General features: G+C 34.8%; 2 protein-coding genes across 2 annotated transcripts; both read right to left on the bottom strand.

The window, feature by feature from the left end:
• Positions 1–5,800: 5,800 nt before the first annotated feature.
• On the bottom strand, positions 5,801–7,656 carry LOC149530924 (uncharacterized). Its single transcript, XM_089810788.1, has 4 exons — positions 7,505–7,656; positions 7,019–7,419; positions 6,509–6,914; positions 5,801–6,377 (listed from the first exon to the last, which is right to left on the bottom strand). Exons 1-3 carry the CDS (start codon positions 7,647–7,649, stop codon positions 6,792–6,794), a joined length of 669 nt encoding a protein of 222 aa, XP_089666914.1. The 5' UTR covers positions 7,650–7,656; the 3' UTR covers positions 5,801–6,377; positions 6,509–6,791.
• A 101-nt stretch (positions 7,657–7,757) lies between these two features.
• On the bottom strand, positions 7,758–8,539 carry LOC149530925 (uncharacterized). Its single transcript, XM_089808272.1, has 2 exons — positions 8,121–8,539; positions 7,758–7,998 (listed from the first exon to the last, which is right to left on the bottom strand). Exons 1-2 carry the CDS (start codon positions 8,537–8,539, stop codon positions 7,758–7,760), a joined length of 660 nt encoding a protein of 219 aa, XP_089664398.1.
• Between the last annotated feature and the right edge of the window lie 5,506 nt (positions 8,540–14,045).

Raw genomic sequence — 14,045 nt, forward strand, 5'->3', positions numbered from 1 at the left:
TTTTGTTCTTGGATTACCGAGGACACAATGCGGGAATGATTCTATTTTTTGTGGTGGTTGACAGGTTTTAAAAGATGGAACATTTTATTCCTTGCAAGAAGACTAGTAATGGTGTTCGTGTAGCAAAATTGTTTTTTAGAGAAGTGGTAAGACAACATGGTCTGCCAAAGAGTATAGCTTTAGATTGAGATACCAAATTTGTTGGGTATTTCTAGCGTACATTATGGAAGAAGTTGAAGACATATCTAAAGTTCAGTTCATCACATCATCCACAGACTGATGGATAGACAGAAGTTGTGAATCGCAGTTTGGGAAACTTGCTGAGATGTTTGGTTGGAGACAAGCTAAAAGGATGGGATATGATTTTACCACAAGGGAAATTTTCATATATAATTCTGTCAGCAGGAGTACTGGTAAATCACCATTCCATATTGTATATGGGAGTAGTCTCAAAAATACTTCTGAATTGAGGCAGTTGGATAAAGGAGAGATAAGTAGTGTTGAAGCAAAAGATTTTGTTGAACATTTGAAGATCCATGAGGAGGTGAGGAAACACATCATAAATATGAATACAGAATATAAGGCTAAGGTAGATGTGAAAAGAAGGTATAAGGAATTTCGGTTTGGAGATTAAGTCATGTTTCATTTGAGAAAGGAGTGTTTTCTAGTGGGTACATATAATAAGTTGAAGATGAAGAAGTTGGGATTGTGCAAGATAGCAAAAAAGCATGATTTTGGAAATGCTTATGAAGTGGAGTTGCCTACTGAATTGAATATTTCACCAGTATTTAACATTTCAAATATGATAGAGTATTATGAAGGAGGCAATGGAGATAAAGTTGCAGAAGCGCGATGGAGTATTCCAGCAACTAGTTCGACTACAAAGGAGATTGAGGAGATATTAGATAGTTGAATTGGAATAAGTACAAGGAACAAAAATTATGAGGAATACTTGGTCAAATGGAAAGGGAGGCCAGTAGAGGATTCATCCTGGCTAGCAAGGGAGGAGGTTAACCATCTTTGTTTTACTCTAAACACCTGAGACATGGCGGAGTCACTTCTCAAATTAACCCAAGTGTCTGATGCAGGAGCATCCTGAGTGTAAGAGCAATCTTGCATCACCCAAAAATATTTTATTTTTGGTATTTTCTATTTTAATAAGGACTAGTACACAAGGTGGTTACTATTTATGGGAACTTGTTATTTTTAGTAAGTTTGTCATACAAGCTCGAAATGTTTTCATTTTTTATAAGAAGGTTCATTTTAGAGTTGTAAGCCTACCACAAAAATCTCATTGCTCAAGCTTAAGTATCAAATAAGTTATTGTAGATTTTCAGTGGAAAAATTTGCAGAAAAATCTTCAAGCTCATCGTTGGAGGCCTTAGAGTGCCCAAATCAAGTATGAAAACTCGATGGAAGGGCACTTACATCATGTCAAGCCTGTAAATTAGGAGTTGGCATTTCTAAAAAGTGGTTATAATAGCCAATCGGAGCAACGGTTCGAGAATTATGGTCTTTCGAAGTTGGGCTACCCAAAATATCTAAAATAATTGTCAAAGATATATTTGGCCGACTTTATATGTATTGTTAGGGTTTTTCGGCCCTAGGTATTAAGTTTAAATGTCTAAAATCTTCCCAAGTAGCATAAAATTGCCTATTTAAGAAAGGCTCGAACATTGTCTAAGACAGCTCTGGGTGGTAGTTCGCAGCTTAGTCATGCAGATTACTGTAATGAAAGTGCTCATGTGAGTTAGCATATTGTACTTATGAATTCTATAATTTCTCATTTGCGGTACAAATAAGAAGTCCATATTTTGTTCTCACATTTTTTGTTGTTTTTGTTATATGTTTATGGTATTAAAGAGAGCACCCTTCATCATCTATGGTCCCCTAGCCAAAATAGAATGAAGATCCTCCTCACATGTAAATGAGTAGGGGAAAGAACCTCAACATAGTTAGAACATCAATCTGACTCGTATTCTTCCATTTTTAGAAACTCGGGCATTTACAGTGTCAATAATAAAGCAAGGACCCACAAATTTCTAAATAAGAGGGCACTCCATCACAAAGACTATCTTCTCAACCAAAGAATCTAGGACAAACATGGAATAAGGACTCGAAATCGGATTAACAGAGTGAGAAGTCGATGGTATTAACTTATCTTTTAGTTTTCTACTAAAAATCTCATACCATTTTTTATTCTCTTGATTGAGTCCCTCTACACTCTATTTATCATTTGGTAGGTCACAAGTCCAAGCCACCTGTACACCATCTACAAGGAAAAATCTTGTCAACATGCAGGATTCAAGCGGCTCAAATTCCTTTAAATATACAACATCCATGATAAATCCTCCAACAGGCATATTATTGTTTCTTGCCTCACCTAAATTTAAATTGCCTCTTCTTCTTCCTCTATGCTCTTATATTGTACTCACATCATATTGTAAATTTGTCGAACAATAATGTTTAAGTAGTTGGTTTGGCTTTCTCACTCTAAGGGACATTTTATCAGTGTGATACATCTAAATGGGTCAAGGTAAAATGATAATGGTAGAAAGCAACCTTTTGAACCATAAATGTATAAATGAAGTTGGTTATGAGTTATCAATTAATAGAAAAAGGTGTGCTTTCTCAAATCTTCCAAGTGTCAAGGCTACTCGTGAAGCTCCAAAGATTATTTCTATAGCCCACACCTTGTTTCCATTATCCATTTTTTATTATTCAAAAAAGGGACCTCCAAGGGATTCAAAACCCGAAATATGAGGTAATTAGAAGGATACAAAAGATATGATATATATAGGGGTAATCCACATCTTAAAGATCTCATGAGAGAGACTAATGACAAACTTTTTTTTAATTTTAAAATCAAATACATCTCTAGATTTTGAAGCATCTTCTCAAATTCTATTGAGATATGATAGCTTCGATCATATTATATTGAATATTATTTGTCCATATATGTGAATGTTTGTTTTACATACATTCACATGTATGTACTTGTCATAACAAATTTGGGAATATACTTGAAACCGACCAGCATAATCATATGAGACTAAAACGAACTTGTTACATATATTTATTCTTATCTTGTTTCTTATAATAATTATTAAGGCATATTGCTAATCATATGAGTAATCACTTGCTAGTTAGTATTTACTAACTAATCAAATCCTTTTGGATCAGATTAGTTAGCGCATACTAACTAACAAATGCATAAATGACTTTTCATTTGAATAGTAATGACTGATCATGGATTGATTGTTGAATACAATGTATATATATCATCATTGAAAGGAGTATAGACATCGTAATTGATAAATGTTCTATAACTTCCTACAGTCTGAAGATGATCATACTTGCAAAATTATATTTATCTTGATATATAAAACTATCCTACATTAACATGGTATTAGAGCTATGGTGAAAATATTTTGCATTAGGACAGGTTATGTTTAAGGATTGACAATGGCCATGATAGTGTTGAAATGTCCAAACTATTGGCATGGGCTGTAGCATATGTCATTGATGCCAAAACATAAAGTGTAACAATGAAATAATAAATTCATATTTTGCACAATACCTTTAACATCTATTTAAATGTATTGAACATCTCCAGTTTTTGTAGACAAAGAGATATTAAGAACACTTGCAGAAGCAATATATTCAAACATACCTGTAGTAGCAACCAATACACAAATCTAACTCCAACTATACGATTATGAAGCACAAACCTCCAATAATGATGAAAATAGAAATTTTGTTCTGATAGACTCTATATTCTATAGATTTAATTCAGAAAATGATAAATTTATATCAAGTTGGGCAATGGTCTTTCATGTCTTTGTCGTAATCATACAAGAAAAATGAAGGTCAATTTGTATTCAAGATCATAAGGTTAGTGATTTTTTGTTTTGAAAGGCTCGGACAATTACAAGGCAATACAAAAATTAATTGGTTTGTTCTAGAATGATCAAATGGTAGAGCAGAAGTATTAGAAACTAAAAATTTATTGGGGTACCACTTGTAAATGTGCCATCTATTAAAAAAATAATTTGATCAATGGACAAAAACTTTTGTTTATATGGCATGGCAGCATAAAGTTAATATTCATTTGTCTTATTAGACACACAAATAGGCAAGTTACTCATCATACAAACAGGTTTATTATAATTCAAACACAAGTGAGTTTATTTGAAATGATAGTGGTGTCAAATAATTGATTGAACTTTCAGACATGTGTGAATCCAAATAATAAGATTGACGTGGCACCAAAGTTTATTTGTTATGTGTGGACTACATTTGTTATCAGGTTTAGAGTATTAAATTAAACATAATTTTATGTAACTAATGCGGCAGTTGGAATACCTGATACTGAACAGGTCTATATATTAAGGGGTCTCATTTGTTTGAATCATTGACAAAGAGTAATAAATGAAAACAGTTATAATCTGTGGTTCTTGTTTGGTGCATATTTAGTCGTTTGGGACTCTTTGCTGATTGCATGATCTCTTCAAATAAAAGATGAGTATTCCATGCTTGATCAATGCACATGAACTTTTATCGTTATGCTATAGCAAATCATTATGCTTTAATTGCTTTGGACAATCTCCATCTTGCTTTCAAGATAGACCAAGAAGCATAAGCATAGAAGAACTTGATAATTGCTACAATGAGATTGAGTTGGTAGCTAGAAATGTTTCTTAGAAGAGGGAGACTTAATATTCAAGAGGAGCCTAATCCATTTTAGTACTTAGAGTGCCTTCTATATTTGGTGGCGGTTACAAACACTGCAAGTTGTCATTTCTGAACAACATGAAGATGACAATGTTATATCTCGAGGAGTATAATCACCTGATGAGGTATTGTCACGAGGAACCAGATATATTGAGCTTTGAAAATATCAGTTGAGCATCTAGAGGATTCCATATGCACAAGTTAAAATCAAAAATTAAATACATATGAGATTTACCAACAATGTGGGAGACCTTGATCACAGGGAGCATCTAGAGGATCTGCCACAATTGATCTTTGAGGATTTTGATTATATCACTTCAGAGGGAGTAGGTTGTGATCAAATTCTAAGGGAGTCTAAAAATCCATCATAGAAAATCTTGGACAAGAAGGTCAAGATGTTGATGCATGTATTTGGAACTTCAAATAGAAGCTACATTATTATGAATGTTTGGTACCACCATGCCTAAGGATAAATTCAAAGCTTATTGTGTTTACTCATGTCACTATGAAATTAGACAAGTATATTTGTGTACAAGAAACTACTACTATGAATAATGCATAGTAACGTGAATCGAAATCGTATCGGAATCGGCACGGCCGAATCGAATCATGAATCGGGGGTGAATCGCCGGTGAATCGGCGATGAATCGGCAAATTTGAAAAAACCCTTTAAATGTAAAGATTTTAACAATTTAAGACTTATTTCATGCACCCTTTATTGAATATAACTTAAAAACACTATAACATCATCAAATAGAATCTAACATACATAAACATGAAACATAAAATCCATCACATACGTAACTATGTTATCATTATGTACTAAAATGTAAATTGTATGCTAGCTGAAGTAAATAAAAATCAAATGATCATAATGATTCAAATCATAGAATCAGTAAGATGCAATCATGAAGATCTATAAGACATCAAATCATAAATGTATGTATAAATCTAAGATGAAGATCCATGAAAGTTTGAAACATATGTCTATCAATGATTCAGTATCACTATCAATATCTATACAGTGTAAACAAAATATAAAAACAAGCCTCCAGCTCAAGCCTCATCATCCTCATCATCATCCTCTAGCTCTGCTACAGCCTCAACCTCAGCCTCTGAGTATCCAGTTTGCCTATGAGAAAGGCGTGTAAGGTAGGTCCTAGAGGACTGCCGAGCCATGTCCCCTGCATGGGCAATGGGCTCATGAATAACGTCGCTAGGGCCTGCGTCTGTGTGTGCACGTGTGCGTCTACCAATGCCTGAACGTGCTCTAGCTGCCTCCTTTGCCCTAGCCGCAGCCTCAGCCTCTACATCCACCTAGTCAACCCACGCGTGGTCTTCCTCAGTGAAGACTGGGTCCACGGTCTCTGTGATCCACTCTGATTCTGGATCAATCTCCTCTAGAATGATCGGAGAGGAGTCAGCGCCCAAAATCTATCTAATCCTAAGACGAAGGTTGTAATGAACAAAGACAAGATCATTCAACCTCTGCACTGTCAACCTATTTCTCCTCTTCGAGTAGATGTGCTCGAACATGGACCAACTGCGCTCACATCCAGAAGCGCTGCTCTGCTGACTCAAAATGCGGATGGCAATTTTTTGAAGGTTTGGGGTTGTGGCCCCAAACATTTGCCACCATCTATCTGAAATAAGGAAAACACAAAAACAATTAGTCTCATTTACAAATTACAACTCTAAAATTAATGCATTATATAATCAACTTTAAGTTTAGAATCTAGATTCATGAACATTGAATATATTATTTAATTTTTACCTGGCTGTAGTGTTGTCTGAGCATTTATGGCCATCCTGCCAGAGAAAAGTGGCCCCTCCTTATTGTTGAACTGGTCTAGCTCAACAATCGCAGCAGCGCTCTCTTCATCGCTACTCAATCTCTGAATCACTGTGTATAAGCCAGTGAGAACCTCCGCATCCGCCTTGAACTCAAGACGGAAACAAAATGCCAGATTCAGATAGTAAGCTGCTGCGTGGATGGGTCGATGGAGCTGATTCTACCATCTCCTATCGATGATGTCCCAAATAGGGCCATACCTCTCCTAGACTCCTGCATATTGGGCTCTGATGGCCTCCTTGGCCCTATCCATGCCCTCATAAATGTAGCCCATAGAGGGCTTCTCCCCATCAGCAGTTCGTAGCAAAGCTACAAGGGGCTCAGTGACCTACATATAAAGTAAAACAAAAAATTTGAGTCAAAACTTAAATATAAAATAATATAACTTAAAGTAAAAGCAAAATACTAAATGTTAAATTGCAATAAATTTACCTTAAGGATTTCTCTAGCGGGTTTCCAAAAACCATCCTCATCAAATATGCAATCCGCCACATCCAACCCTACAGTGGTCGTAGCATAGGAAGAGCAAATCCACTCCTGCCCAACAAACATGCTCCTCAATCCATCCCTTGATGTCAACAAGGACTGCAAGGTGATGAAATTCGAGGCAAACCTCGTGATACCTGGACGAGCTAACTCCTTGCCTTTTGTGTACTTCCTCATTGTGCTAAGGACAAATGCATGATTATAAATGAATTTGAATATATTTTTTGCCCTTTCCACACATGACTTGACAAACTCAAGTTTGCCAATTTCCTCCAACATGAGGTCAATGCAGTGTGCCGCACAAGGGGACCAAAATATGGTGGGGTGCCTCTCCATCAAAAGTTTACCTACAACAATTTTAAGTCAATTAGAAACTCAAATTTCAAAATTCAAATAAATTTATTTTCAAAACTTGCAAAGTTAAAAGTTTACCTGCTGCAACATAATTTGTTGCATTATCCATCACCACCTGGATCACATTTTGTTCTCCCACCTCTGCTATAACTTCCTCAATAGCCTCACATAAATATGTGACATTTTTCACATGTGTGGAAGCATCAATGGATTTTATGAACATGGTATATCCTACAAGTAACAAAACAACAAATTATAATATTAAATGGATCATTAACGAATTAGCATTCAACAAATCAAAATTTACAATGTATGTAGGAAAGTAGAATGATCAATCACCTCCACAGGATACAAGAAAATTAAGGAGTGTTCTATTCCTCCTATCGGTCCAACCATCAGTCATGATGGTGCAACCCTTTGCAATCCATTCCTTTCGGTTCTCCTCGAGGTCAACCCTCATGTCCTCTACCATCTCATCCAAGAGGTATCCGCTCAACTCAGCCTCAGTTGGGGCTTTAAACCCCGGACCACAAATAGCAACCGCATCTATCATATTCTGCCAATAAGGAGCCCTGTCACAAATAAAAGTTTAGATGTCAAAGACTCAAATTATAAAACAAGTAGATATAATTATAGTTTTACTTTTACTTTTAATTTTAGCTTTAAAGAAAACAAAGAAAAAAGAATCAATTACCTGGCTACAATAAATGGAATGTTGCAAAAGTACCAAAATTTGCATATCTCCTTTCTGGCAGCATCGTGAATCTCCTTGTTCAAACTCATGCCCTCAAGCGTGGGTTGGGAACCAAGAGTAGTGCGGGGCACAAAGTAACTATCCATTCTATTTTTTTGCACTCTAGGCTGCAATAGGTTGGTGTGGGACTCCATCTCAATATGTGACCGACTAGCACTAGCACTAGCACAAGCAGAAGAACTAGGATAAAAAGGAGGCCTAGAAGAACCCTCTCCAACACAACCTACGGATGCGGAAGCTGATGCAGATGCAGATGTGGATGCAGCTGCGGATGCGGGAACATGGGAGCCAATACCCCTTAACCCTTCAACTTGCATTTTCCTATTTGCTTTGTATTTTTCAATTTTTTCTAATGCCATTAAGCAAGTGTGTTTTGCCTCAGGAGTTTGGTGAGTGCAAACTGTAACATCATGTCCAGGTATAGCAGCAATGTGAAATTTCAATCTATAAATACCCCCGAAAGTTATTTTTTCTTTACAAAACATGCATTTTGTTTGATATTTGGTTCTTCCAGGAAACTCTTCATTATATTTTCAACATTCATCTTTTTTACCCATTGGAATTTGCGAAAAATGAGAGCAAAGGCTGCTGCAATAAAAAAAATTTATGTAAAATATCAAAGTTTGAAGCTAATAAAAATTAGAAAACAACAAACCGTAGCTTGCAACTTAGTAAAAATAAAGAGCATTCAAGATTTACACTAAAATTCTTGAAAACTATAGAAATTTAACAAAAAACGCATAATACACTAAAAATTTAACAAAAAATGCATAATACACTAACATGCAAGAAAAAAAATAAGCACTTACCTCTTGCAAATGAGTTGAGGAGTGTTGATATTGGCTCCTTAATGCTCCCAAAGCAATTGATGGGCTCCCCAAATGGCCTGCTGATCTCTTTGGTGCTCCTCCTTCTTGCCGGTTGGAAACCTATGGCTTTTTTTTTCTCTTCTTCTCTCTCACTTTTCCTCTCTTCTACTCATGCTTCACAAATAGAAGGCCCTTTAGGGTTATAAAAAAGAGAATAGGTCAAAAACAAAGTGAAAAAAACAAGTGATTTTTTTTAAAATTTCAACTTCCCTTTTTACATGTCGCGGGCGATTCATAGCCGATTTTTTAAGGCAATTTTGGCAATTTTTACATGAATCGCCTGAATTGGCGATTCAGGCGATTCATGGCCCAGAAATCGGCGATACCGATTCACGATTCAAAAAAAATTGCGCAGGATGAATCGGGTCGCGGAATCGCCGATTCAGGCGATTTTTGGGCGATTCTCGTTACTATGGAATAATGTCATGATCAGAACAGTGAGAGTTGCTAAGGAAGTAGATCATGGAAGTAGAACTTCTAGACAAAGTATATTATCACAATAGTATGAACGGCTAATATTCTCACCAAGTAAAATTTGTGCATTTGGAGACTATCTTGGAGTTATGAAGAATGAAGCCCTTGCTAAGGAGTCCTAGCATCAGTGATTTATTGAAATTTACTTTATTGGATTCTTCTATATGAAAGAGAAGTTAAAGGTGAAACCCTTGTTTCACAATCAGGGAGAAGTTGTGATAGATCCATCCTCTGATATGGTTAATGATGGATATCATGTGTGTGACGCCTTGACTACACCACATGAGAGAATCCATGGTGGCTTTGTGTAAACCTTTTGTCATGTGTGTGACTCTGTGAATTTAATGGGCCCCCTATGTGCATTATTGAAAGATGACAATCTTTCTAATAATGTACACTTGTATTCAACATTTAAGATGATAACTTTACAATGTTCACTATCATGACGCATATCATGTAGACTTGATATACATGGAAATGTCTTGATAGTTAATATCCCTTGAACTTAATTGATAGATATCATGCTAACTCGATATCAGTTCTATATCAATATGTTCTTTATGCGATAATCATGGTGGATATTATGTGACATAATAACTGTGGACATGGCATGTTGAGTTATGGTGGACATCATGTGATGTAATGTAAGTGCACATACCATGACAAAGATATATGAATATCATGTTGACTTGATGTTCAATATACTCCTTGATATCATGAGTGAGGTGATATCTAAATTTGTCATACTTGGTATGTCTCAAGCATTTTGTATGGATATAAGGAGACATGATTCCTATTGTAGACCATTATATTATTTATGACATAATCATGGTGAGACGCCATGATGTGTTATGGTAGACATCATGTGACATGATGTCAATGCTCATACCATAACTAGGATATATGAATCTCATGCGACTTGATGTTCATTATACTCCTATATCTCAAGTAAGGTAGTATCTAAATTTGTTTATACTTAGTCATCTTCCCTAGCTAACAGGGAGTGTTGAGATATGATAGCTTTAGTCAGATTATATTGAATACAATTTGCCCATATATGTGAATGTATGTTTTACATACATTCACACATATGGATTTGTCATAATAAATTTGGGAATATACTTGAAAATTGACGAGCATAATCATATGAGACTAAAATGAACTCTGTGTGTGTGTGTGTGTGTGTGTGTGTGTGTGTGTGTGTGTGTGTGTGTGTGTGTGTGTGTGTGTGTGTGTGTGTGTGTGTGTGTGTGTGTGTGTGTGTGTGTGTGTGTGTGTGTGTGTGTGTGTGTGTGTGTGTGTGTGTGTGTGTGTGTGTGTGTGTGTGTGTGTGTGTGTGTGTGTGTGTGTGTGTGTGTGTGTACATATATATACATACATACTTCTTTTGCATCTTATAATAATGATCAGTTAAGGCATATTGCTAATCATATGAGTAATCACTTGCTAGTTAGTATTATATCACTTCAGAGGGAGCAGACTGCGATGAAATTCTAAGGGAATCTGAAAATCTGTCATAGAAAATCTTGGACAAGAAGGTCAAGATGTTGATGCATGTATTTGGAACTTCAGATAGAAGCCACATTATTATGAATGTTTGGTACCCCCATGCCTACGGATAAATTCAAAGCTTATTGTGTTTACTCATGTCACTATGAAATTAGACAAGTATGTTTGTGTACAAGAAACTACTACTATGAACAATGTCACAATCATAACAATGAGAGTTGCTAAGGAAGTAGATCATGGAAGTAGAACTTCTAGACAAAGTATATTATCACAATAGTATGAACAGCTAATATTCTCACCAAGTAAAATTTGTGCATTTGGAGACTATCTTGGAGTTATTTAGAATGAAGCCCTTGCTAAGGAGTCTTAGCATCAGTGATTTATTGAAATTTACTTTATTGGATTCTTTTATATGAAAGAGAAGCTAAAGGTGGAACCCTTGTTTCACAATCAAGGAGAAGTTGTGATAGATCCATCCTCTAATATTGTTAATGATGGATGTCATGTGTGTAATGCCATGACTACACCACGTGAGAGAATCCATGGTGGCTCTATGTAAACCTTTTGTCATGTGTGTGACTCTGTGAATTTAATGGGCCCCCTATGTGCATTATTGAAAGGTGACGATCTTTCTAATAATGTACACTTATATTCAACATTGTAAGACGATGACTTTACAATGTTCACTATCATGACGCATATCATGCAAACTTGATATACATGGAAATGTCTCGATATTTAATATCCCTTGAACTTAATTGATAGATATCATGTTGACTCAATATTAGTTCTATATCAATATGTTTTTTATGCAATAATCATGGTGGATATTATGTGACGTAATATCTGTGGACATGCCATGTTGAGTTATGGTAGACATCATGTGACATGGTGTAAGTGCACATAACATAACCAAGATATATGAATATCATGTTGACTTGATGTTCAATATACTCCTTGATATTACGAGTGAGGTGATATCTAAATTTTTCATACTTGGTATCTCTTGAGCATTTTGAATTGATCTAAGGAGACATGATTCTTATTGCAAATCATTATATTCTTTATGAGATAATCATGGTGAGACGCCATGATGTGTTATAGTAGACATCATGCAACATGATGCCAATGCTCATACCATAACTGGGATACATGAATGTCCTGTGACTTGATGTTCATTATACTCCTACATCTCAAGTGAGGTAGTATCTAAATTTGTTTATACTTAGTCATCTTCCCTAGCTAAGAGGGAGTGTTGAGATATGATAGCTTTGGTCAGATTATATTGAATACTATTTGCCCATATATGTGAATGTATATTTTACATACATTCACACGTATGTACTTGTCATAATAAATATGGGAATATACTAAAAACTGACCAGCATAATCATATGAGAGTAAAATGAACTTGATATATATATATATATATATATATTTCTCTTGCATCTTATAATAATGATCGGTTAATGCATATTGCTAATCATATAAGTAATCACTTGCTAGTTAGTATTTATTAACTAATCAAATCCTTTTGGATCAGATTAGTTAGTGCATACTAACTAACAAATGCATAAATGACTTTTCATTTGAATAGTCATGATCGATCATGGATTGATTGTTGAATACTATATATATATATGTGTGTGTCATCATTGAAAGGAGTATAGACATCGTAATTGATAAATGTTCTATACCTTCCTACAATCTGAAGATGATCATATTTCAGAATTATATTTATCCTAATATATAAAACTATCCTACATTATCAAATTCCATATGTCTTATATAGAGCACAAAATAGATTGTATAAAACCTATTGAATATGTTTCTTTGGTGTGCTAACCAACATTTTTTTATGTGCAAAGATAGAATTTGTTACAAACTATACCAAAGAGAAGTATGCTCAAAGTAGTCTATCACTACATGGTGGGAATGGAAGTTAAGGAGTTTCCAAATTCACCACCTTCATCTCACAATTGTATGAAGATCTTGGAGAAATGTGTTGATTATATGAAAGGAATTTTTAAGTGATCATGTAATATTATTTTTTTATTTTGTTATAAAAGAAGAGCCCTAAAAATGTCATCAATGTTGTTTATTTAAAGTTATCATGGACTTTGGAACTCATGCACAGAGGAGTGGTGATTTGACATGTGCTCTTTGAGGATATTAGAATGGCATTTGGGAAAATATGCAATGGAATTGGTGAATTATCCATCAAACATTTAGTGGATAAGAATTCACGAGAAAACATCAACATTTGTACTTACAAAAATTTAGGGTTTATATTGAATGATGGAAATATTGTTTCACTCGAAGTCACTATTAGAGGATACAATATAAAGCCAATTACTTAGTTTCATTATTTATGTATTATATTATAGATAATAGGAAGTATTTTACAGTGTTAAGAAATGCATAGGTGATTAATATTTTTAACCTAGGAAGCAAGAAGAAATTGATAGAACTTGTCAATATAGCTTACATAATTACCCATATCTAAGGATGCAAATTAGTTTATGATATCAAAATGGGGATGCATAAATACCCAAGAAGAAAGAAAGAAAAAAAACCCTAAGTGAGTTTATAAGTGCTTATTTTCCAACACATGTTTTTAATTGGTTCCATAATTATAGTGTTGTTGATCTTGAAGACATTGGTACAAGTTTTTTTGGGTCTGTTATTAACTTATAATTGTATTTTCTCTTGAAGTCTATCTCTCTTCCTCTTTTTTCATTTTTGTAGAACAAGTTTTCACAAGAGAAAAAACTAATTATTTTTCATTTTTGTGAGAAAAAGTTATTTATAAATTATATTCAATCTAATGGTGAAAGGTAACTTTGGTTGTTGGAAAGCGTGGTATTTAGGTAGATGACTTGATTTCTAAAAGACTTTGTCAATGCTTTGATTAAGTAAAAATAGGTTTTGAAAGGACCCGAAGCCTTGTTCAAAGGGACAAGAAAGATATAACAATGAAGGATCTTAATACAATTGTGGAACTCCACCTAGT

The sequence above is a fragment of the Cupressus sempervirens genome, chromosome 11 (genome assembly GCF_028749045.1).
Source record: "Cupressus sempervirens isolate cs-2001-9-10 chromosome 11, ASM2874904v1, whole genome shotgun sequence".
Lineage (NCBI taxonomy): Eukaryota > Viridiplantae > Streptophyta > Pinopsida > Cupressales > Cupressaceae > Cupressus > Cupressus sempervirens.

Bases quoted from the DNA above. Each gene is read 5' to 3' on its own strand.
- LOC149530924 (XM_089810788.1), bottom strand. From the start codon at position 7,649: ATGTTCATAAAATCCATTGATGCTTCCACACATGTGAAAAATGTCACA. The intron at 7,420-7,504 runs GTAAACTTTTAA...AAATTGTTGTAG, and splicing joins AACAAATTATGTTGCAGCAG to GTAAACTTTTGATGGAGAGG. The intron at 6,915-7,018 runs GTAAATTTATTG...CTTTATATGTAG, and splicing joins CCGCTAGAGAAATCCTTAAG to GTCACTGAGCCCCTTGTAGC.
- LOC149530925 (XM_089808272.1), bottom strand. From the start codon at position 8,539: ATGGCATTAGAAAAAATTGAAAAATACAAAGCAAATAGGAAAATGCAA. The intron at 7,999-8,120 runs GTAATTGATTCT...TATTTGTGACAG, and splicing joins ATTCCATTTATTGTAGCCAG to GGCTCCTTATTGGCAGAATA.